The sequence below is a fragment of the Bactrocera oleae genome, chromosome X, assembly GCF_042242935.1.
Source record: "Bactrocera oleae isolate idBacOlea1 chromosome X, idBacOlea1, whole genome shotgun sequence".
NCBI lineage: Eukaryota > Metazoa > Arthropoda > Insecta > Diptera > Tephritidae > Bactrocera > Bactrocera oleae.
Genome location: NC_091541.1, coordinates 29,194,920 through 29,220,397, shown reverse-complemented (window position 1 = coordinate 29,220,397; position 25,478 = coordinate 29,194,920). Strand labels below are relative to the sequence as shown.

The following is a 25,478-nucleotide window of genomic DNA, read 5'->3' as shown; positions in this document are numbered from 1 at the left end:
CAAATTTATATCAGGCACAGAAATATCTGCACAAAAAGCAGTATATTGCTGCATTGGGCTCCATCTTTCGGAAGCAAGTAATGCAGAAATATTTATAAATACCTCTCGACCTGAGGAACGTGTTCGAATTGTAAAACCTAGAGCGGAACTTCAGAGCCTTCCTTCAGGTTCGACTGAAATGTTCGTAGCCGGTATTTTAGACCGTTATGTTCAAAGATCCGATCAGTTAGAAACTCTTTGTTTAGCTGATTTTGCATTTAGGTATAAATATTTTAAATCTAGTAGAAGAGCACAAGATAGTGATCATGAAGAAGAAGAGAGGGAAGACGATAATTTACCAGAAAGCGGGGTTGTCATACCTCTTAAAGACGGTAGCGGTTTTGTGAAAAAACGTACCAAACCTTGTATTATTCGGTAAAGAAGGTTTAACCCAGATTTGGCCAGAGTTGAGTATTTCCGCGAAATTTTAATGCTTTACTATCCTTGGCGGAATGAACAGCAAGATCTCATTGAAAACGATAATGAGCAGACTTGCATAACACATCGTATTATAATTGAGGAAAATCAAAGAAAATATGATGTTTTTGAGCAAAGAGAACTTGAAAATGTTCTAGAAAGTCTTTATAATGAAATAGACTTGGACGAAGGTGCTCAAAATGAACTACCTATAGTGGAAAATGAGTTCAGAGTGTTGGCACTTCCAGAAATAAATCCAAATATAAATTTGCTGGACTTGCATGGCGAAGATTCAACAGATAATGGCACTGAATCTGATTGCAATATTAGACTTATTAAACTACCCCCCTTAATTCCAGTTGAGGAATTATTTTCTTTAGTTCAAAGTCTAAATACTAAGCAAAGAACCTATTTGACACATTTGATGCACCATCTAAAAACAAATCTCCCATTTTATGAGTTCATTGGCGGCGGTGCAGGTGTAGGAAAGAGTCGTTTGATATCTGCAATATATCAAGCTCTTAACCATCGTTACAATTCTACACCTGGATCCAATCCAAGTTCCTTAAAAGTTCTTCTTTGCGCACTTACGGGTAAAGCAGCATTCGAAATAGGTGGAATGACCCTTCATTCAATATTCTCTTTACCTGTTAATCAGTTGAATAGAGAGTTCAGGCCACTTAGCAATGACACAGTGAATTCATTGTATTCCAGACTTATCGATTTAAAATTAATCATAATTGATGGAACCGATCATAGTGTTTGGTGATTTGAAGCAACTCTCACCTGTTGGAGATAGGTGGATATTCTCTCCTAATCCCAATGATGCATACAGCACTTTAGTTGGTTCCCCTTTGTGGGAGTTATTTAAACACTTTGAATTAACAGAGATAATGACACAACGGGAGGATCAGGCCTTTGCAATTGCATTAAATCATATGGCATCTGGTACTATGACAAATGAGGACATATCACTCATTGAAACTCGAGTAGTTAATTTCGAAGAAGTTCCCGATGATGCCATACATTTAATTTGGTCCAATGAAGAGACAAATAATTTCAATGCCCTTAAGCTCAGTCGAATCCCAACAGAAGCTTTCCTTCCAAATGAAAGTGATAATATTTTGGAAAGAGTTAAACTTTTCAAAACTTCTGAAACGCAGGGACTGCCCTATGAATTGACACTAAAAACCTCCGCCAAATATATGATTACAGTGAACATAAACACGTGTGATGGCTTGGTTAATGGGGCAGCTGGACAACTTATGCAAATTGATTTCCATTGTTCTTTTCCAACAATTCTGTGGATTAAATTTTTGGAACCTTCTGTTGGTTTGATAGCACGATCAAAAAGCCTCATCCTCTAGAAAGTTCTTGGACACCAATTGAAAAAGTTCTAAAATCTTTTCAATATAAAAGAAATGAACAAATTTCAATTGAAAGAAATCAGTTTCCAGTTGTTCCGGCTGAGGGAATAACTATTCATAAAAGTCAGGGTGCCACATATAATAAAGTTGTAGTTCATACTCGACCCAGAATGCCTAGAGCTTCAATATATGTCGCTTGTAGTCGAGCTACTTCTGCAGAAGGTCTATTCATCATAGGAAATTTTATTCCTCCTAACAAATTTTCTGAATCGGATCCCGTATTTAGGGAACTGAGGGAATTGAACACAAATAAAGCTTTGATAACAAGTTTCAATTTTATGATTTCCCGAACATCAGGACATCAAATTTTATTCCATAATGTTCAGAGTCTTCACGCTCACATTAATGATATAAAAAGCGACTGTTTGATGCTATCTTCAGATATTTTATGCTTTGTAGAAACTTGGAGTTATCCTTGCGAAAATTTTGATATACCAGGATTTACTCCAATTAACGAGCTGAGGATAGATAGCACGGAAACAACCAACAGAAATAAACGGGGCATTATAATATATGCAAATCATAGTATTGCTTGCTCTATAGAATCAAAGGCTGTAAAGAAAATTTATTCAGGCCGCAAAGTTTTAGAAGCGGTTTTGTTTAAATGTTTCAATATTAATATTCTGGTTCTATATAGAAATTCAGCTTTCTCTGTCAGACAATTAATTGTAGAACTTCAGGAAGTCCTTACTTCTGAGTTAGGCAATCAAAATGTGCTAATTGTTGGAGATTTTAACATTTGTTTAATGTCTACAGGGACTGCAATAAGAAATCTGCTCCAAGAAAAAAACTTTAGTTCCCTGCTTGGTGCAGAATATTCAACTACACCTGCCGGTACACAAATTGATTGGGCATTTTCAAACATGGATCCTTCCCGTGTAAATGCAATTACTTTTGAGACAGTACACAGCTATCATGACAGTATTTGTGTCTCTATTTCGAACTAAAGTTTTCAGACTTAGTGCAATAGTTCTTCATTTTTTTTTTCCAAATATAATCGAATTGGAATGGTATAGGCATTTTGACAGTAGTTTCTAAAACAATTTTAAGAAAAATATGTAAATAATCTAATTAAGAAAATTTAAATTATATATATAATTTGTTATTATATATGACATTATTGTATAAATATATGATAGAAATTAAATAGTATAAGGAAAAAAGAAATATAATTTGGATATATGTGTAAGAATCTCTACAAAAATTTATGTTTAATATTGTAAATATTATATACAAATTAATATAATAATATTATATCATTTTTAAAGTTGTTAATATTTATTATTTTTAAGCTAAACATGTATAATAATATCGATATAATAATTATAAAATGTTATTCATTGTTCAAAACCGATTTCTTTTCATATTTCCCAATACAGTTGTAATGCATTCTATATAAAATCAATTATAAGCGTATACAAAAAGCACAAGAACGATTTCTCATAATTTGAGTAAATTTAGTTTACAAATTGCTCTAATTATTTTCACTGTGAGTGAAAAGTAAATAACTAAGGCAACAGTTCCTACTTCTAATTATTAAAATATATAAAGAAGTCTCAAACGAATATACCATCTAACTTTGCGAGAGTATAAAATGTTCGGTTACATCCGAACTTATCGCTTCCTTACTTTTATACTTTCGCAACCTGTTGCTACAGAGTATAATAGTTTTGTTCACCTAACGGTTGTTTGTATCACCTAAAACTAATCGAGTTAGATATTAGGGTTATATATATATAAATGATCAGGATGAAGAGACGAGTTGAAATCCGGGTGACTGTCTGTCCGTCCGTCCGTGCAAGCTCTAACTTGAGTAAAAATTGAGATATATTTATGAAACTTGGTAGACATGTTTCTTGGTACCGTGAGACAGTTGGTATTGCAGATGGGCGTAATCGGACCACTGCCACGCCCACAAATCGCGATTAATCAAAAACAAATAAATTGGTATAACTAAGCTCCCCAATAAGATACAATACTGTTATTTGGTACACAGGATCACATTAAGGAGGGGCATCTGCAGTTAAAACTTTTTTTTAAAAAGTGGGCGTGGTCCCGCCTCTAATATTTTTAATGTGCATATCTCCTAAACCGCTAACGCTATAATAAGAAAATTCTCTAGAAGCAAATTTGTTTAGCTCTTCTATTGACGGTATGAAAATAGTTGAAATCGGGTGGCAACTCCGCCCACTCCCCATATAACGGTACTGTTAAAAACTACTAAAAGCGCGATAAATCCAGCACTAAACACGCCAGAGACATTAAATTTTATTTTTGAGATGGTATAAGATGACTTTATAGGAACCGCGTTCAAAATTAGACAGTGGGCCTGGCACAGCCCACTTTTAGGTGAAAACCCATATCTTGAGATCTGCTCAACCGATTTCAACCAAATTCGGTGCATAACGTTCTTTTCATGTTTCTATGTCATAGTGCGAAAATGGGCGAAATCGGATTACAACCACGCTTACTTCCCATGTAACACCATTTTCAATTCCATCTGATTCTTTCACTTTCCACTATGCAAATCAGGTAACAATGATTATATCGGGGTAAAACTTTGCGTGAATAATGCAATTAAAGTATGCCACCTTGCGGCCAAAAATTGTCTAAATCGAACCAAAACTGTTCAAACCCCTAAGTACTAAATATATGGACCCCATTGCCTATAGTTGACCTTCTACCGAAAATATCAGTCAATCCACAAAGAAATCTCAAACGAGTATACCATTTGACTTTGCGAGAGTATAAAATGTTCGGTTACATCGAACTTAGCCCTCCCTTACTTGTTTCGATCAGTTTTATTATTGTGAATGGTTCAAGTGATAAAAATAAATACAAATTTAATTTTTTTATATATATATTATTCTAATTTATGAAAACAAACATAAAGGGTTACAGCAACGTTTTTTAACGCGAAAAAAAGAATTTTCCCACTAAGAAAAAATCATAACCCTATTGTGGATGCGTCAGAAGACATGTTAGCACAGGGTTTCACCAAAAGTGCTACTCGCTTGTTTCAGCATCTGGTATAATTTGTTCGCTTCGCTGGAGAGTAACACAGTAACAGTGAATCGAAGACAGCTTATGTGGTTATGAGGTAATACTTGAAGCGCATTTTTGGTTGAACGGTTACTGTAATAAATAAAATTGTCACACAAAATAACAAAATTGTCCAGAAGCCAATGTTTGGTATGCTCTATTAGCATTTCTTCAAAAGTGAAAACGGCCGCTATAGAGCCATGAATAATGATGCTATAATTAGATCTAGCATCCACGATCGTGCGATCTAACTCCGCTGGCCTATTTTATGTTAGAGAGAATATTCCGCATGTGATTGTTGACATACAGCCGCAATTGCAGCAAAAAGTAGTCGAAAATTAGACCTCTGGAATTTGTTCGCACCAGCGGCGACGGTCACTTGCCCGAAAGAATTTTTAAAACATAATTACGAACCCTTATCTTTATAATAAAGCTTAATTCTTATAGCAGTAAACTAAATGCCTTTTATTTCTTTTTGAAAACTCCATTTCTAAAAAAAAACCCTTTATTTGAAATTTAATTGTGCTGAATATGCTATATATTCCTTAATTTTAATTTTGCTGAGCAATGTAATTAATTGGTAATATGTATAATATAAGGTTTCTTATAGGTAAATATGTTGTCTGTTTACTGAGTTAAGCCATTGGACAACAGTATTCTTCAGGTTAGTTCGTAACCATGAAGAAAACAATTTTGTATTTAATTACCTTTAGTGTAACGACAGCATATACATCGCAAAATATATACGTTACTGAGTATACCTCATTTAGCGAATATAAGGTATCCGGGACTTTTACATATATTTCACATGTTAATTCTTAACATTATATTTACATATTTTAGAGTGCAGTAAACAAAAGTTATATGCACACATTTGATGAGTTTCGCAGCAAAAGAGCATTCGAGGAAAATGTTAATATAGTGCGGCAACATAATAAATTATTTGAAAAAGGTGAACGTAGTTATCGCTTACGAACTAATATTATGGCAGATATGGTAAATAAAAATTAATTTTTACAATTAAAATTTATAAAATTAGCTAAATACAAAAAGGCGTCAGCTAGACAAATCAAAGTCAAACGAAGTCAGTCCAGACCTTCACCTATTGTCATTATATCTATTATAGTGATTTTCCGGTTGACTTGTGACCGTGTCTATCGGGTCAATATTACTTGTTAGTTCAACCAAATAGCCTTTCGTGCTTAGTGTAAATAGTTAAGAAAATCTGTATAGACCTTGGTATGTAACTTTCCTTTCCGCAAAAGTGATGAAAATAACGATTTTGTTAGATAAGTTACCTTTGGACAAGAAGCAAAAGGAAAATATGGCCAAAAGTAGGAGTTAATACAATACCAAATATGATTGCAGTCAATTTAAGATTTCATGATTTAAAGAATATCATTTCATTTGGAAGATTTTTATACTGCCACAACATGTTGCAACAGAGAATATAATCGTTTTGTTCACCTAATGGTTGTCTGTAACACCTAAAACTGATCGATTTACTTGTATACATATAGTGTTATATATATATAAATGATGACAAGACGAGTTGAGTTCCGGTTACTGTCTGTCGGTCCGTCCGTCTGTACAAGTTGAGTAAAAATTTAGATATATTGATAAAACTTGGTACACGTGTTCCTTAGGGGAGGTTGTATTGCATATGGGCGGTATCGGACTATTGCTCGCCCACAAAATGCCTTTAATTGATAACATATTAAGTGCCATAGGTAGGTAGGTAGGTTGAGTGGCTGTCTAACGACGCACCTAGGCCTATGGGAGGCCCATTGTGATACCACCGGGACTACTGTTCCCTCACTCTATCGTCTCCTCTCTGAACCAACCTGTGCTTCTGATGAAGCTCATCAGTATAAGTAATTTTATATTAGCAACTTTTGATACGTCGTCAAGGAATCCACGACCGATAGTTGCGATTCTTTTCCTGCATAGAGCTTTACATTCGCATAGAAGATGTTTTACTGTCTCCTCTTCTTCTACTTCTTGGCAGCTTCTACAATAATCGTTGTAAGGTACACCTAGCCTGCTGGCATGTCTACCAATTAGACAGTGACCTGTTAGTACCCCAATCAGAGCTCTTATATCATTCCTTTTGAATTTTAATAGTCGGTTTGTACGACTCTTGCTCCATTCCTGCCACGTTAGTCTGCTAGTGGAGCAGGTTATGGATTGTCTCCACCGAGACTCTGCTATATTTATAGCATGTTCGTTGATTAAGTGCTTACAAGTTGCCAGGGGCATAAAAATTTCCCCTTTTTCAGGGGTTAATTGTAACCCGGTGCCTGTTCTGGCTAGTTCATCTGCTTCGCAGTTTCCAGGGATATCACTATGCCCTGGAACCCATTGCAGGTTTATCGTGAAGTAGGATGTTAGATCTTCTAATAGATCAAGACATTCTTTCACTATCTTTGATGAGACCATAGGAGACTTGAGTGATTTCAAGGCCGCTTGGCTATCCGTATAAATATATATGTTCCTTGTTGTGAGCACACTTTTTGTCAATACGACAAGGCTTTCTTTGATTGCTGTGATCTCCGCCTGGAAGACACTGCAGTGGTCTGGTAAGCGGAAGGCTATTTTGGTGTCTAAAGTTGCGCAAAAGACACCACCTCCCACTCGATTATCTAGTTTGGATCCATCCGTGTAGATGCTAATTCCTGGGTTCCTGTCCACCTCGTCCCTTTCCCACTCCTCTGTGGTGGGGAAGGCAACATTGTGGACGGAATTTAGCTTCAATTCTATTGGATTACAGAAATCCGTGGTTTTGGGTAGAAACGGGAACGATCTAAGTATTCTAGAATGCCCCTTGTTGCAGGCGACTAATTGGGAGGATTCCCTTAGTCTGAGAGCAGACTTTGCTGCCACTTGCTTACAGAACAGGTCTGTTGGCAATAAATGTAGAATGACGTTTAGTGCCTGGCTAGGCGTTGTTCTAAGAGCTCCGCTAATGCATATACTGGCTGCTCTTTGTATACTTTCCATACGCCTCACCGCGTATTTCTTCTCCATTATTGGCCACCATACCAATATACCGTATGTCATGATTGGTCTGACAACTGCTGTATAGAGCCAATAAGCTATCCGAGGCGTTAGCCCCCATTTGGGGCCCACCATCCTTTTACAAGTGTAGAGTGCTGTGGCTGCTTTCTTAACCCTAGCATCCAAGTTTTGTTTCAATGAAAGCTTTCTGTCTAAGATTAGTCCTAGGTAGCTTGCTTTATCTCCAATTGTTAGTTCGCACCATTTAGTACTGGTGCCGTAACTACTGGAGTGTTATGTTTCCTGGTAAACAATACTAGCTCTGTCTTACCAGCATTTAAGTTTAATCCGCACGATACAGCCCAACGGTTTATATCATCCAGGATCGTTTGCATAAGGTTTGCGAGAGTATTAGGGAATTTACCTCTAACTGATACTGCCACCTCGTCAGCGTAGGCCACAACATGTACCCCCTTCTTCTCTAGATCCCACAGCAACTTGTTCATTGTCAGGATCCAGACAAGTGGAGATAGCACGCCTCCTTGGGGTGTACCCCTTTAGACGGATCTGCGCATCGTTGACGCTCCCAGCTTTGAAATTATTGACCTGCTGGCGAGCATCTGTTCAATTAATTTCCTGAGAGGTTCAGAGATGCCCAGATCCTTAAGCGCACTCAGTATGGCCCTAGGCTGGATGTTATTGAAGGCTCCTTCTATATCTAAGAAGGCGATTAGAGTGTATTCTTTAACTTCTAGAGATTTTTCAATCTCCGTCACCACAGAGCTCAGCGCTGTTTCTGTGGATTTACCTTTAGAAAACGCATGTTGTGAACCAGCCAACTTGTCTGGTGTTAGTCTGTTTCTTATATGTAATTCTATTAGCCTCTCCAATGTTTTTAGAAGGAACGAGGAGAGACTAATAGGTCTGAAGTCCTTTGGATTTGTATGCGAGCTTTTGCCTGCCTTAGGTATGTATATTACCTTGACTTCCCTCCAAAGCGAAGGTATATAGTTTAATTGCAGTGCCCCCTTAAGAATGGTAACAAGCCAATCCTTTATGTAATTCTGCGACTGCTGTAATTGAGCCGGGAATAGACCATCTGGTCCCGGCGACTTGAAGGGCTTGAAGCCATTTATTGCCCAGCGTATGTTGCTTTCTGTCACTGTGTTTATAAGAGTTGAGTCTATTTCTGCTCCACTGTCTTGAGTATATTCAACAGTATGGCTTTCAGAGCTACCTGGGAAGTGGGTATCCATTAGTAGTTCCAGTGACTCTTCACTGGATACCGTCCAGCTACAGTCTGGCCTCTGAAGATACCCGATACTATGCACCGATTGTGCCATTATTTTTCTAAGTCGAGATGCTTCCGCCGTGTTCTCGATATCATTACAAAAAGATTTCCAAGAATTTCTTTTTGCTCTCCTAACTTCCTTCTTGTATGACCTAAGGAGGTTGTAGTAATGATCTCAGGATGACTCGCCTTGGGATTGCTTTGCTAAGTTGAACTGCTTTCTGCATTCTTTCTGTAACTTTTTAAGTTCGAGAGACCACCAGGGTGGCCTAATTCTACCTCTACTTCGTGTTATTGGACAAGCCACTTCTAGTACTTGCCGGCAAGATTCAGTGAATTGATCAACGAGGATGTCGAGATCCTCCTTACTTTTGGGCTGAAACGGCGGAATCATAGGGATACGTTTTTCCAGCTCTTGCATGTGAACCTGCCAGTTCGTTTTCATATGATTCCTGAAGTTCATGCCTCTATCGGCTCTTTCTTCTTATGTACATTCAATATATCGATGATCCGAAAATGAATGTTCTTCGAGGACTCTCCATTGGGTTACCCTGTCAAATAGTACTTCCGACACAAGTGTGATATCCAGTACTTCTTGTCGGTTTCTTGTAATGAATGTTGGCGTACTTCCCTTATTACCCAGCAATAGCTTAGTGCCTAGTAGGTATTTGAAGAGACACTCACCTCTGTCGTTGACATCTGAGCTGCCCCAGACTGTGTGATGTGCGTTTGAGTCGCATCCAAGTATTATCATGCACTTGGATGCCTCGCTATCCCTTATTACCTCTTTTACCATCAGAGGGGGCACCAGCTCCTCCTCGTACGGCATATAGCACGACACCAGCCGATAACTGCATATGCTCGTTTCCCAGCTTACTGCTACTGTGTCGTTGTTGCTGAATGATAAAAACGTTAAGTTTTTCTTTGCCATTATGCAGGCTCTGATTTTACCTTGACTATTAGCCATAAATTAATTATAGCTCGGTGTCCTCAGTCCGCAAATACGCCCTCCATTAACCCATGGCTCCTGAATGAGGACAAATTCAGGCTGTTCTTCTGCCATGCGGTTAATTAGGGCTGCTGAAGCTAGTTTGCTGTGATGAAGATTAATTTGTAGGAGACGCATTAACTAGTGTTGTTTCTGCGTCTTCCTGAGAGTCGCTTAACAGCTCTCTCTCAGTATACAAGTTTATGAGTCTGGCAGCAAGTTCAGACTCGGAAGAACACTCACCTTGCTCTATGCTCTCTACATCGCTTGAGGACTTCACCGGATCTTCCTCTACTTCGCATGTCTCGCTTTCCGATGCTAGATGGTCTGCAGCATCGGCGTCCGACTTGTACGGTGTAATCCTCACTTTCGTGAATCCGTAGTTTATCTCCCCGCCACTTTTCGCCAGCGGTTCGATGGATTCTTTTGTTAGTAATAGCAGAATCTGCATCGTGGCCCTTTTGGTCCTCACGCCAGATTCTGCTACGCTTTCGTCAAACGCCTTGACGAACTTCCACCCCTCCGTGGGCAGACTCGGGTTGCAGGCTCTAATGAGCTGCATTATCTGATCCGGCTGTGATGGTGTAGCCGGGATCCATACCCTTGCCCTTGGTCTGGACGGTATATCTTTTTTGTCCACTGCTATTAGTTTTGCGCCCGGGTACACCTCCCCTACCTTGGCTATAGCAGCTTTGTATAGTGCGACCGATCTGTCGTCATCGCATGCAATCATTTTAATCTGGCCCTGGTACCAGCCGGCATCTGTGCATGACGGTGGCGGACCTGGATTGCTAAGTAGCACTTCCAGCGCCACATTTGTCAGCGCAGCCTGCACCCATTTCCATTGGGCTCTGGGGATTCTTCCTTCGGGGTGCCCCTCATCCAGAACGCCAATGACAATTCGGTCCCGGGCCACTTCTGCAAATGATTTTGCGGGCGTCATGCCCTTTGTTTTCGGTCGTTTGGCTGACGGCTTAGCCTCTTCAGCTGACCTCTGTCGCTTTGCTGCCTTTACTGGAGGTTCCAGTTTAAAATTATGTATGACCGCCCTCGCGCATTCAATTGATGCTAAGAGCTCCTTGGTCAGGTCCTCCTTGGTTGGCGGCTGCAACTCCACTAACCTCAATAGGTATGCGGCGCGTCGTCTCTCCGCATACCTTGCCTTTGTCGGGTCCTGAATATTGAAAGCGGGCCACTCTCTGGCAGATGCACTTCCAGCAGCAGCCCCTTTGGCATCTCCCCCCTCCCCCCGCTTCTCAGTCGTGTTTTGACTACAGGGTTTGGGCCTGGCTGCCTCCGGCGCTGCTACTTTCTTGGGGCCAGCTTTAGCTTCTGCCCCCCTCCTTGAGCCTGCCTTATCTGCGGGACCAAGCTTCGCTCCTGTCCTCTTGCCGATTGTTGACGAGCTCGTTGCAAACGCTGCTCTTTTATGGGAGCAACTCGCTCCCTCCGGATTTTTTGGTGGAGATCCGGACTCCCTTGTGTGTTTGTTTTTATACGTTTTGTTGTTCATGTTCATAAGTGGTCTCACGAGTGTGGGGGAATGTGTGTCCGCTTGCGCATAGCCCCCGCTACGCAAGTAAGGCTATCATATTACGGAGGGCGCCAGGTATCCGTAAGCTCCGTTTGAGACTGGGCTATTTAAGGGCCCCCAGCCAGGTTGATCCTCGGCACGGGTCGCATGACACCTTGATCCAGCCCTTCATAGTACCCCCGACCATGGTAAGGCTCCTTACCTGTATGCTGTGCTATTGAGGAACATCGAACACACAGGTAAGAAGTCTGACCTTAGCTAGATTCCTCACGTCTACGACAGGGGCGATCTGTTACCAGCTCGTCCCCGCTTACTTCGGGAAACTGTGGTATCTATTACCAGTCGGCACCCTCGGGGAGGGTTCAGTGGGGGATTTCTGCCGACCATAACTAGTGCCATAACTAAGCCATAAATTAATATACGTTATTGTAATTTGATATTGGTCTTTGGTTTAAGGCTTTTTAAAAATGGACATTACCCCGCCTCCTAATAGGTTTCATGTGCATATCTTACTAGTCACTAAAGCTATTTCAACCAAACATACTGGGAGGAAGTCTTTCTAACACTTTTTCGTACACTGTAAAAATGGGTGAAATCAAATGATAACAACGTCCACTCAACATATAACGGTTAACTATTAAAAGTGTGACGACCCAATTAAGGTATGGTTTAAAGACATTTACTTGTAATTTTATACTCAAGATGGTACGGAAAGGCTTCATAAGAGTATCCAAATTTTACAATGGGCGTGGCACCGCCTACCGAAATCAAAATCTTAAATTTCATATGATTATATCGCTTTATTGTAAATAAATCGAGAGCCAATAACTTTATCGAAATACAACTTTGCCACAGTGTCTACACATAGTCCAAAGATGATCGAAATAGCGTCATGACTTTTCAAGCCCCCAGATACCGAATATGGGACCTCAATGGCTATGGCTGAGTTTTTATCGAAAATATCGATAAGGCACCCTTATGAAAGTTAGAGAACAGCTTTTTCTGAAAATATATAACATTAATTCGACGACTAAGCGCAAATTATGATACAAAACTGTAATTTGGTACAGGGACCGCAGTGAAAGCGGTATTACGGGTGAGGTCTCATGAAATTGTTACTTATTAACCGATGTAAATATTGGATTAGCGCGGTGGCACCTCCTATTTTTAGATGAAATCCCATTCCAGTTTTGTTGTATGATATGTATGATATTATCTTACCATTCTCATTCTACTTTAGAGTATGTAAATCAAGCAAGAATTGAGATATCGGAACAAAACATTGCCCAAATACTGCATTTAAATCAAGCGGAGCTGATGAGATCAGCTTAGCGCTCACGTTTTTTCCGGACCAAGGTTTGCTCAAATAGTTTTTCTATTTTATGTGTATGTAGGCAGGAAAAAATATTCAAAGCCCGAATTTTATTTACTTACAGCTTATGGATATAAAAGTATAGCGGCCGGTTAAACATGAAATTTCAGTGATTTCGAAATCCTTATATTCGACTTTGGACAGTATTTTGACCTCTGCTGTATAGTCTGATTGTAGGCGACCTACTCGAATAGTACAATGGAATCTAACATAAGGGCTATACAGACGAAATTGTCATACCAGCCATCGTCCCTGTCACTAGACTACTGATAGGAAAATAGTCGCGTTATACAAAGTCAGGTACCTAGCATTACACCAGAGTCCGGCAGAAGAAATGTGATGCGTGCCAAAGTATGGAAAAACCAGTGAGAAAATCTCATGAGACAAAGTTCGGTGTGCTTAACGTGGGTACCTCTTAACGACAGCCTTACCCTTCGGCACTCAAAAGAACAGCGGATCAAATCAATGCGTTGATCAATGCAATGCTCTCTGTGGTACCAGAATTGAGTCTCCGGTCAGAACTCTTAGTCGAAACTACTACCACTTGAGCTCCATCACTTAATTTTCTTAACCATAATATGTTCACACTTTCTAAGCAACCTATCATTTACCCCCAAACTACCTCATACAACAGAGTAATTTTCTCCTCCACCCCCAGGTTCCTAAAACACCTTAAGCCGCCACAATGTGGAGGCTATCAGCCTCCACCCATTGACTTAATGTCTCGCCTTGACTGTGGCTTTAATATCCAGACGTATGTCGGGATAAATTACTAAACTACATCGAAGACGATGCATTCGCATCCAAAACTAGGATAAATGGGCTAATACTCGCAAGTAGTAGTAGTTTATCCATTTAGCCCAGATAGGGATCTAGTAGTTCGCTAAATTGGCAATACAAACTAGCGACAAGCATTCTACCGAACTCCCCCTCTATAGCAATACATACACCTAGCTGTGAAGAATCCACAGCTACGCAATCGTAGTTGCGTTCACTTACAACTATTGCGGCATTAGCCCTAAGGTCCGTTAAGACTTTGAAACTCCCAGGACTACTCCAGACCACGATCAGCACTGCCACAGTATATTGGGCAGATAGCCGACATCACAAAACACCTAGCTGGTCTACCTTTAAATACGAAGTTGCGACCGCACCTCCAATAGACATTTGATTTTGCTCTACACTCAGTCATTTTGTGATCAAACCCCATACACCGGTGCAATCGCCTCCTGAACAGGTGCTGGGGGAGCCGGCATTGGCCCACCCGGTGTTGAGGAGTGCCTTCCACAGCTTCCTCTAAGGGTGTAAACTTGGCCGCAAAGATGGGCATTTTCGTAAATAACCGTCATCAGGAGTTGCTTCAGTTTTGAGGCAAGCTCCATCAACCCCTTCGAGGTTCCTACTTGAAAATTTGTATTCCCAAAATCTAAGGTACTTAGTTCCCGCATCATGCTTTTTACGGTCACAACATGGCTTACTGCGCCGCCCCCAGAACAACACTCCTTTTAGCAACTTCACCTTTTTTGCAATCCAGCTCAGAACCCGCTGATACTGAACTAACGCGAGCTAAGCGTCAGATGCCCAGCACAACACTTCTGATTGGCAATCCAGCCAACAGCATTTCACATTCTTTTATACCTCTGTCAACAGCTGTAAGCGAGAGCTGTAATGAGCAGGGAGACATCCTCTTGTATACCTCCGGATATTTAAAACCAGGTAAGTTCTTCTTGGGTTGACGGTTAAGACAGTCCCCGCAGATGGCTTTTGCATTGAGGTACGCTTGGGTAAACTCGTACGATAGGTGTATAGGAATTACTTTTTTACCATAAAAATTATGTAGGGATGGTATTTGATCATTTTAAATTGTGCTTAAAATGTGCCCCAATGTAGTTTAGAGTGCCGCAATAAATCAAATTAAAATGAATTTTCTAAAAAAATTATACAATATTTTATTTCAAGCTATTAACACAACCATCGAATAAAGTTTTTAGTCTGATTCAAAGCGACATATGTCTTGATAGCTAATTTGGTTCTTCATTTGTTTTGAATTTTGTATTGAAAGTCTCCGCTCAACGCATGCCGAAGAATTAGGGAGAATTTAGTATCCCTACGCGATACAAAAAACATTTGCAAATAAATATTCGTTCAATTCATTCTTGTTAAATTTCTTTTACCTCTGTAAATTGGCTATATTCGTTATTAATTGCTTTAGCTTTTTTTACTACGAAGAGATTTTAAATATATGTACATATTTTTGTCTTTTGTCAAATAGTGCCAAAAAGTAGTCAATTGTCTGTAGAGTGCCGACTAGAGTTGTATGTTATGCGTACTTTTCCATCACTGGAACAATGTTATCAGTATAGGTTATTACCCGACGGCCTCTTTCCTCAAGTCCACAGGAATAATAAAGGGAACTCCAACTTATAAGCCTGAAACTAGTGCTTTTGGATGAGGACGATGCTGACTTCGTATTTTTTTAGATGATTCTCGCCTCCAATATTTTCTGCGTCTGATAAGACCGAGTCGACGACTGTGCCTGTTTAAGCCTCACCTCCCCGCTTCTCCGGAGTCACGGTGTATGCGAGTCATCAGCTCTGATCCTTACCACCATACGCTCCAAACCAAACCTTATGGCCCTCCTTGAGCTGAGGGAATCTTTATATGTACGTACCAGGGCTTACCAATTTGGATACTCAGTTCTAGACCTATTTTCTGATAAAGACTTTTGCACTATCATTTGTGGGGACGGTTCGGTTGCAATAAGTAATAAGCTCTCAACCGGAGCACTAGATTTTGAAGTCGGACTTCTTTTTTTCTGTATTTGGATAGGTCTAAAAATTGAACAATAATAATCTTACCAAATTCTAACAATAAAACCTATAACTTTGGCCATAGTATAGTTCGGTCGAATATATTGTTTACATTATAATATTAGTCGTTGTCTTTCCGAGGACATAAGTAAGTCGCTATGGTTAGAATGACAAGATAAATATATTGTGTCTGTATATGCACTAACTTAAGTAAAGAAAGAGATTTCTTTAAAAAATTTAGCATGTGTCATCTGGAACACAAATAAAAGAACCAACTAATGGAAATATCCCTCCTCAATGTAAGAGTTTTTCATAACTACCTACAGTGTGATAAACCTTTAAAGAATAACAGCGTAAATGTATAATTAAAAGGATGAATAGCTAAGCTTTATTATTTTACAAATTTGGAATTGGGTACGAGTTTAAATCCGCATGGGATTTCTATCACCAAAACTATTTCACTAATGTCCAGTTCTTAAAATATATTTACGCGCGTTGGCTAAACAGTTTTGTTATACTCTGGGTAACAATAGAGTTTAGTGTAACAATTAATATTTGTAGTAAGTAAAAGTATTTTTCGTTAAACTTGCAGAATGGTGAGTCTTATCTAAGAAATTTTCTACGCCTATTACAAAGTAAACGATTTGGAAATGAAATTGACTTTGAATCGGATATTGTGGGTTCATCTTTAATGCCTCAACCTCCAGAAGCGATAGATTGGCGTGAAAAAGGCTTCAAAACACAATCTGCTAATCAGAAAACGTGTGGCTCATGTTATGCCTTCAGTATAGCGGAAAGCATCGAAGGACAGGTATTTAAACGAACGGGACGTGTACTGAACCTCAGGTGAGTAAACATTTTGAACATATATGTACCTCAAAGTTGGCTTTTAGAGAAAAAAATTGTATTCCTTGTATAGTGCTGGATTGTGATAAAATAATTTTCATTAATGTATTGCATATAAATTGGGATATACATATGTATGAAATGAGGGGGTGTGGCCCCGATATGCAATAGGTTTCATGTGTATATCTCATAAACCACTAAAGCTATTTCAACCAAACATACTTGGAGAAAGTCCTTTTAGACTTTTTTAAACATTGTAAAAATAGGTGAAACCCGATGATAACCTCGTCTACTCCCTATATAACGCTTATGATTAAAACATAGACATTAGACATTTAATTTTACACCCATGATGGTAGAGAAAGACTTCATAGCAACCAGTATAAAAATTGGACAATAGGCGTGGCACCGCCTCCATTTGGATGAAATCCTTTATCTTAGGAACTGCTTGACCTTCTTCAACCAAATTTTGTGTATGAGTTTATTTTAAATTTTTATGTGACGTTGTGAAAATGCGTCAGAGACATTTAATTTAACACCCAAAATGGAAGAGAAGGACTTCATAGCAACCAGTGTAAAAATTGGACAATAGGCGCGGCACCGCCCCCATTTGGGTGAAATCCTATATCGTAGGAACTGCTTGACGATCTTCAACCAAATTTTGTGTATGAGATTATTTAAAATTTTGAGACTTTGAATTAAAAAATGTGATTTTGTGAAAATGACCGAAGTCGAGCTACGAACCAGTCTCTTCCCACGAACCAAAATTTTTAATTAAGTGTGATTTTTTCACTTTACAGTATATATATTCAGGGCCAATGACGTTATGGAAATAAACCTTTACACACTAAGAGTTTTTAAGGTATGCGATCGCACGTCCAATAATAGTAATAAATCGCAGTAAAACTTTTAAAGTGCCCAGAAACCGAAAATATCGGTCCATCTGTGAAGTACCTTAATGAAAGTCAAAGGGCATATTTTTTTGCAGTTATATAATATGTCGTGATGTCAAAAATTAATTACATCGGTTTAATACTTCCCCTATTGGCCAGATATCTAATATAAAGATTTTCTAACTTTCGATTGGCTTTTTACCGCATTTATCGAGCAATATGTGATTTATCCTAATAAAATTCTGAGAGCTTGTATTTCTGATAACACTGTTTCTTGCGCCTAAAATTGATTAAAATGAATAAATGATCAGCGTGACGAGCTGATTCGGTTTCGCCATGTGCGTCCGTCTGTATATATGCAAACTAGTCCCTCAGTTTTTGAAAAATCGAATTAAAAATTTGCACACACTCTTTTCTCTTCAAGAAGCTGCTCATTTGTCGGAACCGCCCATCTCGGACCATTAAAGCAAAAAGCTGCCATACATTCTGACCGATCAGAACCAAGGTCGTATCTGAATACTTTTTTCTGTGAAGGCGGTGCTAATTCGGTGTAGCTAATATTACAAATTACTATTGCTGTCTTCGATTCCCCAAGTGTTACTCTCCAGCGAATCGAATAAACTATATTTAATGTTCAAACAAACGGGCAGCACTTGTTGTGAAACTCTGCGCTAACATGGCTTCTGACGCATGCGCGATGGTGTTCGGATTCTTTCTTTAGTGAAGAAATTTCTTTTTTCGCGTTAAAAAACGTTGCTGTAACCCTTCAGTTTAGTTTTTTATAAATATTAATGATTTCAAGTCTTCTGTTTTGAAAATTCAAGAAAAACAAGTAAGGAAGACCTAAGTTCGGGTGTAACCGAACATTTTATACTCTCGCAGAGTAAAGTGGTATACTCGTATGAGATTTCCGTATACATTTTAATTCAAAGTAGAAAGAGTTGCAACCGTTATTTACAATCACAGGGAGATTAATAAGACTACGTTTACTCAAATCATCATCATTTTTATTTGAGTTTGGTTGTATATCTACGCGTATAATTGATTGTATATAAAATGAATTAAAACTCACTTTCATTTAGTATAACTTGAAGGATTATAAAATGCACGTACCCTCCTTTTCTTAGAAAATTAATTTTATTTTACAAACTTTTATCCGCAGACTCAAATTGGTATTTTACAACTTTTATTTCACAAATTTTTATTTAAACAATTTTTTATTTCACAAATTTTATTTTGCACTTTTATTTTACAATCTTTTAATTCACACGTTTTATTCTAACTTTCATTTTTTATTTACTTCATGTGACTTCTATATAATTTCTATTAATGCACGCAACTAAATTTTATTAAAAAAATAAAGAAATATTAAACTTTTTTTTTTATAATTAATGACATTGAACACATTGTACACGATTAACTGAGTGCTAGTCACACACAGGTTGGTGACAATTGGCACAGGCCTTACGTGTCTTTAGCCGTCTTCTTATTGGCAAAGCATTGCAGACATGACAAGATCCTGTTACTTTTTTCCTTCCGGTTTTTTCTTTTGGAGTCTCTGGACCAGGATTTATCACGACTGTTTCTGTCAGTATATGGCCTAATACACTTTCAATGGCAATCTTTGTTGAGAAGTGGCGCATTACTTGTGGATACGCCGTGCGATGTTCAATCATCGGCATTGCTAGTTATTCACTTAGTTTACGCATAAATTGACGACGTTCTGTCGTTTTTTTGACAATCATTTTATTATTTTCATAATAAATTATATATGCCGCAAGTGAAGAAATATCTAGCATGTTGAAAATCATTGCCATTGGCCATCTCGAAGATCGTCGTTGACTGGTGTATCTCCGCACCATTTGGTTCATTGTGTCAACTTCAGCTTTATATTTATTATAAAAATTTATTATTTCTGGTTTTCGTTTAGCGTCATCACCAACTGATATATCTGAATGCATTGTAGATATCAGAATGACAGCTTTATTTTTTTTAGGAACGTAGGAACACATGGTAACCTTTTCGTGAAATCCAAAAACTGTCGAATACTGCTGTCGTGTCTTATGCGCTCCCATAACACTAGAGATGTAAGGTTTTTTCTATTTTAGCGTGCCAACAATGGTAATATTTCACGACAACAAATGTTTAGAGACTGGTACAGTAGTAAAGAAGTTATCAATGCAGATGTTACGGATGTTACGGTACGGAGCCGCCAATTATTTCACTACTCTTTCACCCTGATTTTTTTCTCGAGTATTATCAGTTTTACCAGTGTGCATAATCCCTTGGAGAATCGGAGCTGCCTTGTCTTCTTTTTACGTTATTATGGAATCTCGTCAATCCCATCGTCGCGCGATACAGCGGATAAGAATTGGAGTGCCACATGTCAAATGTATGATCTGTATTCGATTTATTTGCTCCATTACAAATCAAGATACCGAAAAACGAATAAATTTCGGGTATCGTAACGGGCTTCCATTGATGCTGTGAGTTTGGTTGGTTAGCATTGTACTCTTGGAAAATTGTTTCAGCTTTTTTATTAGTGTGACGGACGATTATATCAACCATTTCGTAGGTAAAAAATTTTTTGAAAGTCTCGCTAATTGACAACGTTTCCGTACTGCGATGAGGCCCACTCCGCTGGCGTACAACATTATGAGCTGCGGTCTGATGCTGAGTTGGTGGAGTTTTGTTCCACAATGCTTTATCTTTGGCAATTAAACTCCCAGATGGTTCTTGAGCTTTTCCTAAAATAATAATAACAACATTAATTGATTATTTAAGAAAAATAATTATTATTTCAATCATTGCTAAGAACAAATATTTTACTACCTTCAGGCTTAGCTGTTCCTACTTTATTGTCATCATCCTCACTCTCGCTACTCTCAACTTCTTCTTCTACTGCTGAATTCTCTTCAGCGATTTCTTCTGTATCTTCAGAATCTTCTGGTCATCACGCACTGAATTACCTTGTTGATTTTGATGTCTAGCTCTATTTGCTGGAATCCAGTCTTCGTCATCGCTATCAGAAACCCTACTCGAATCACTGTCGTGTTCTCTAAGTAGTTTCCTCAAGTACTCATTCCTTTCGGTTGCCCTTAACCTAATAAATTAAATATTATGTGATATACGTCGTAAATAATTATAATTATGTTACAAAAATTGTAATTAAAATATCTACAAATGCTAAATATATGTAACGTTTACTTACCGAGCATAGTCAGCTCTCGATAATTGTTCCATAGCTTTATTTTTCACTGTCAAGAGAACACCAAATGAAACACGTCTGATCCCACCAAAAATCTGTTACATACTGAAAAATGCTCGAATCTAGTGCGCGAAAGAAAACAAAGAAATAACCTTGAGTTTTTCTTTCTCTCTCGAACGGCATCTGCTCGGCTCCAAACAATAAAAGCCGGCCGACTGCCTGGGGTGTCCCAAATAGGTTTCAGATGTCATTCACGATTCTACGTTGTTATTATTATTATTTTTTCTTTAAATTGTCACTGACTGTTAATATTTGAAGATAATTATTAAAGTAAACAAAATTTTTAATACCCAGACTGGTTGCTACAAGACGTCGGTAGATTTGGTTACTAACATAAGGGTTAAGGTGTGCTGGGTTTTTTTTTTTTTTTTTTTTTTTTTTTTTTTTTTTGTTGTCGGAGGGGGAATCTTACATAGATACTGACGATTCGTACTGGCCGCTAAGGGGTACACCTCTTTCGGGACCACGCCCAGTCAGGAGTATCGTCCCAAGTTGGACTTGCGGCGCAGTACAGTACGCCTACGTACTAAACCCTGAACTCCGTCACCTGCAGCTTTGGTGTAAGACCCTGCGGTACCGCCGTTAGCAGGGTCAGCTTAGCCTTTTGGCTCACGTCATTTGTTCGCTATTCGCGGTTCAAGCTTCACTGCTTCTCTGTCTTTCGGCTCTTCTCAGCTCTTGGATTATCAGAGCTGTCGTCTTTTCCATAATGCTCCATACATATCTCGATTCCAACATATAAGGCACTATATTATCTGGAGTTAATTGGTCTGCCACTTCTTTTTCCAGACTCTGTCTTTCCTTTGAAAATTTTGGGCAGTGAAAAAAGATATGCCTTGCATTTTCATTACTTATACCACAAAAGGAGCAAGCGACTCCATTGTCATGTCCGTACTTATGCAAGTACTCTCGGAAACACGCATGCCCTGTTAGGAACTGCGTCATATAGAAGTCAGTTTCTCCATGTTTTCTTTCCACCCATGCTTGTACATTACCAATTAATCGGTGCGTCCATCTCCCCTTGACTGATGCGTCCCAGCGATTCTGCCATTCTTGTGTGCTGGCTTGTCTTTCCTCTTTGCGTTCTGCCAATGTTAACTTCCTGCCCAAACTCTTACTTTTATCGTAAATTCGTTTCAGTTCACAAGCCATTATATCTGGTGGCATTATTCCTGATATAATGCTAACAGCTTCATGTGACACCGTACGAAATGCACTGACGGTTCTGATGGCACTCAACCGACATACCGTTTCTGTCATTCTGGCTTATGTTTTTTGTATTAACGCTGGTCCCCATACAGGTACGGCATACATTATGATTGACTGGCTAACCTTAGCCAGGAGCGCTCTGCTGCTCTGTTTTGGTCCTCCAATGTTGGCCATTATTCTGTTTAGGGCCGCATTCACACGGGCGACTTTTTCGCAGACTTTCTCGATATGGACTTTATAACTTAGTCGTGCGTCTATCATTACCCCCAGATACTTCAAAGATGTTTGTGTCGAGATGTTATGCCCATCTATACTAAGAGAAATCGTCTCCAGTTTTTTTCTGCTTGTAATAAGCACTGCCTCAGTTTTTTGTTCCGCAAGTTGAAGTTTTGCGCTTGCTAGCCACTGCTTTATCTGTTGTACTGTATCACTAAATATATTTTGGATTTGGTGTAGTTCTTTAGCTGCTATTGTCACTGCAATGTCGTCGGCATATCCGATTATCTTTACTTCTTTAGGCAACTGGAGGCGAAGTATACCATCATACAGTACGTTCCACAGGATCGGACCCAATACGGAGCCTTGTGGTACTCCACCCGTGACTTTATATTTTTTTGGTCCTTCTTCTGTTTCATAGAGCAGCAGCCTGTCAGATAAATAGCTTTTTATGATTTTCAGCAGATAAGATGGTGTTCTCTTGTTTTCTAGTGCTTGCAGTATATGGGGCCAGCTGGCCGAATTAAACGCGTTTTTTACATCGAAAGTAATGACAGCGCAGTATTGCTTTTTGCCGTACATCCACCTATCTCCTTCAATAGCTTTTTCTGCTATGTCTGTCAGCTTCTTGATTGCATCAACGGTTGAGCGTTTTCTGCGAAAACCATATTGGTTGTCGGATAGGCTGCAAGTTTCCTTTTCCAGGTGATCTTCTAAGCGGGCGCAGATTAGTCGCTCCAGGATTTTTCCCATTGTATCGATCATGCAGAGTGGTCGATAAGAGCTCGGTTCTCCTGGCGGTTTGTTCGCCTTCTGCAGAAGTACGAGCCGTTGCATTTTCCATATCTTTGGGAAGACACCTTCTCGCAAGCATCGTGTATATAACGCCGTGAATGGATTTGTGTTAAGTTTTACTGCGAGTTTCAGAGCCCTGTTCGGAATACCATCCAGTCCTGGCGCTTTAGAATTTCCGAACCGCTCCACCGCTTGTAGTACTTCCATATCATTGACCTCTGGCGCATCTGTGGCTTCTGGCTCTTCAAGGCTTAGAGCTCTGCTTTCTTGGTTTTGTGTAGGAAACAGTGTTTCAACTACCTTTTGGAGTAATGAGGGACAGGTAGGTGCTTGTCCTTTGCCCCCTCCAAACCTTGACATTACGATTTTATACGCTTCGCCCCAGGGGTTCTCGTCTACTTTGTCACATAGAGCTTTAAAGGAGGCCTTTTTGCTCTGTTTTATCGCCTTTTTGAGCTTGCTTCGTTTTTTCTTAAAAATGTCACGGAGTACCGTATATTCGCCTCTTCCTTGGTTCCGCTGACATAGCCGCCGTGCTTTGTGACAATCGCTTCTCAGTATTTCGATTTCACTGTTCCACCAATATGCCGGCTTTCTCCGAGCAGTATGTTTCTTTTTGATCATGGCGGCATCGCAAGCTTTAGTAATATGATGAACCAGAAGTTTGGCCTGCTGGTCTACGTCATTAGTCTCATTGAGGTTTTCGTCAAGAATAAGTTGGAAAACATCCTCGTCCAGTGTTTCGATCCTCCATCCTTTGGCCTGTACTTTTTGTTGACAGAGGTTCCTTCTTGGCCGTTCCATGTCCTTGTTGATATTTATTATTATTGCCAGATGATCACTCTGGGTATATGTGTCAGACACCCGCCAGTCTGTTGATCGCAATAGCGATCTGCTGGCAAAAGATATATCAATAATGGAGCCACGTCCATTCTTCTCAAAAGTGTTTTGTGTCCCTGTGTTCAACAGTACAACGTCTAGCAGACCGAAGGCTTTGAGCAATGTACTGCCTCTGCGGTTAGTGGCTCTGCTTCCCCATTCTTGAGCCCAGGCATTAAAGTCCCCTGCAATTATGTTAGGTGTGGTTGTCATTGCTTCTTTCACAACTTCGTCCAGTATTTTTTCGTAGTCAGTATGCGATATACTTGGCGGTATGTAGCAACTGTAAAAATAAATCCCACATATTTTACCTGTAAAGTACGCGTTTTGCGTGAGTGGTTTGTCTTGTATCACTTTATCTCCACATGCCCATATTGCAACCTTATTGGTGGTATCTGAGATCCACGTGTTAGTGCCTTTATTTTTATATTGTTCACAAATTATTGCTACGTCAATATTGTTTTCATAGGCCGTTTGCGTTAAGAGATCCTGAGCTGCCTCGCAGTGGTTCAAGTTTATTTGCAGGATCTTCACTTCTTAGTTTTACTACATGCTGCTGTGTAGATGGGGCATCTTCGGCTTCCTATTTGGTGGTCAGTGTTCGTTCTCCCACTGTTTTTGCACGCCGTACAAAAAGGTTTGTTAGTACAAGTTTTGGCCCGGTGGCCCGCTTCTCCGCATTTAATACAGCACTGACTCCTGTCTTCCGTATTTTTGCATGCTTTCGCCATGTGTCCATATTCCAAGCATCTAAAACATTTCCTCAGTTGTGGCTTTTCTCTTATTCTGCATACTGTCCAGCCGATCTTTATCTTTTGCGCCTGCAATAGATATTTTGCTTCTTGCACCGGAAGATTTATCACCGCTTTTTGGGTGCCTGCGTAGGCCGCTCTGATGCTTTTTATTGAAGTGTCGTTGAAAAGACTAAGCTCTTTAATTTGAAGACGAATCGCTTCTGCAATATCCTCTTTCGTAGTGATATCGTCCATATCACTCACCTCCACTGTTGTCTCCTGTTGCAATGTTCTAATTTGCGCCTGGTCGCCTAGTATTTTTCCTATGTCCTCCTTGTATCCTTCAGTGCTTCCTGTTTGTGTCTTCTTTAGTTCAAGCAAAATCTCTCCTTTGGCTGTCTTCTTTACTCGGGCGACGTTTTTGCCAAGTTCTTGCAGTGTTCCGCTATTTTTTACTGCTCGGAGTATGTCAGCGTACGTCATATCACCATTTTTTGCAATGACAATTGCATTAGGCCGTATGCGCGGTGCGGGGTTTGCATTCTTTTTATTTTTCTTCTTTTGCTCTTTCCGTTGGACCGTGGTCCAGTCCTCTTCTGTTGACGACTCCGTTCTTGAGTATTTACTATTGCTCTTTTCTTCCTCGCAACTCTTGTTAACCACCGTTTTCCCCGTCCGCTCTTCGTGGAAGGTTTTGGTCCTTTTTGGTGGCGTCTTTCTG

At 39.5% G+C, this 25,478-nt stretch overlaps 1 protein-coding gene and 1 pseudogene across 2 annotated transcripts in view; one reads left to right on the top strand and one right to left on the bottom strand.

Moving 5' to 3' along the window:
• Positions 1 to 5,535: 5,535 nt before the first annotated feature.
• The window catches only part of CtsL4 (Cathepsin L4), a 90,733-nt gene continuing 70,790 nt past the window's right edge, over positions 5,536 to 25,478 (top strand). The window contains exons 1-3 of one of the 2 annotated variants that reach the window (XM_036374051.2): positions 5,537 to 5,705; positions 5,769 to 5,921; positions 16,510 to 16,763. In XM_036374051.2, coding sequence (XP_036229944.2) covers positions 5,604 to 5,705; positions 5,769 to 5,921; positions 16,510 to 16,763 — 509 coding nt within the window. In that variant the 5' untranslated portion in view covers positions 5,537 to 5,603. Of the gene's footprint in view, positions 5,706 to 5,768; positions 5,922 to 16,509; positions 16,764 to 25,478 lie in introns of both variants that reach the window. The other variant, XM_070112393.1, reaches the window with a different exon arrangement.
• Positions 10,281 to 11,714, bottom strand: LOC138858044 (uncharacterized; annotated as a pseudogene).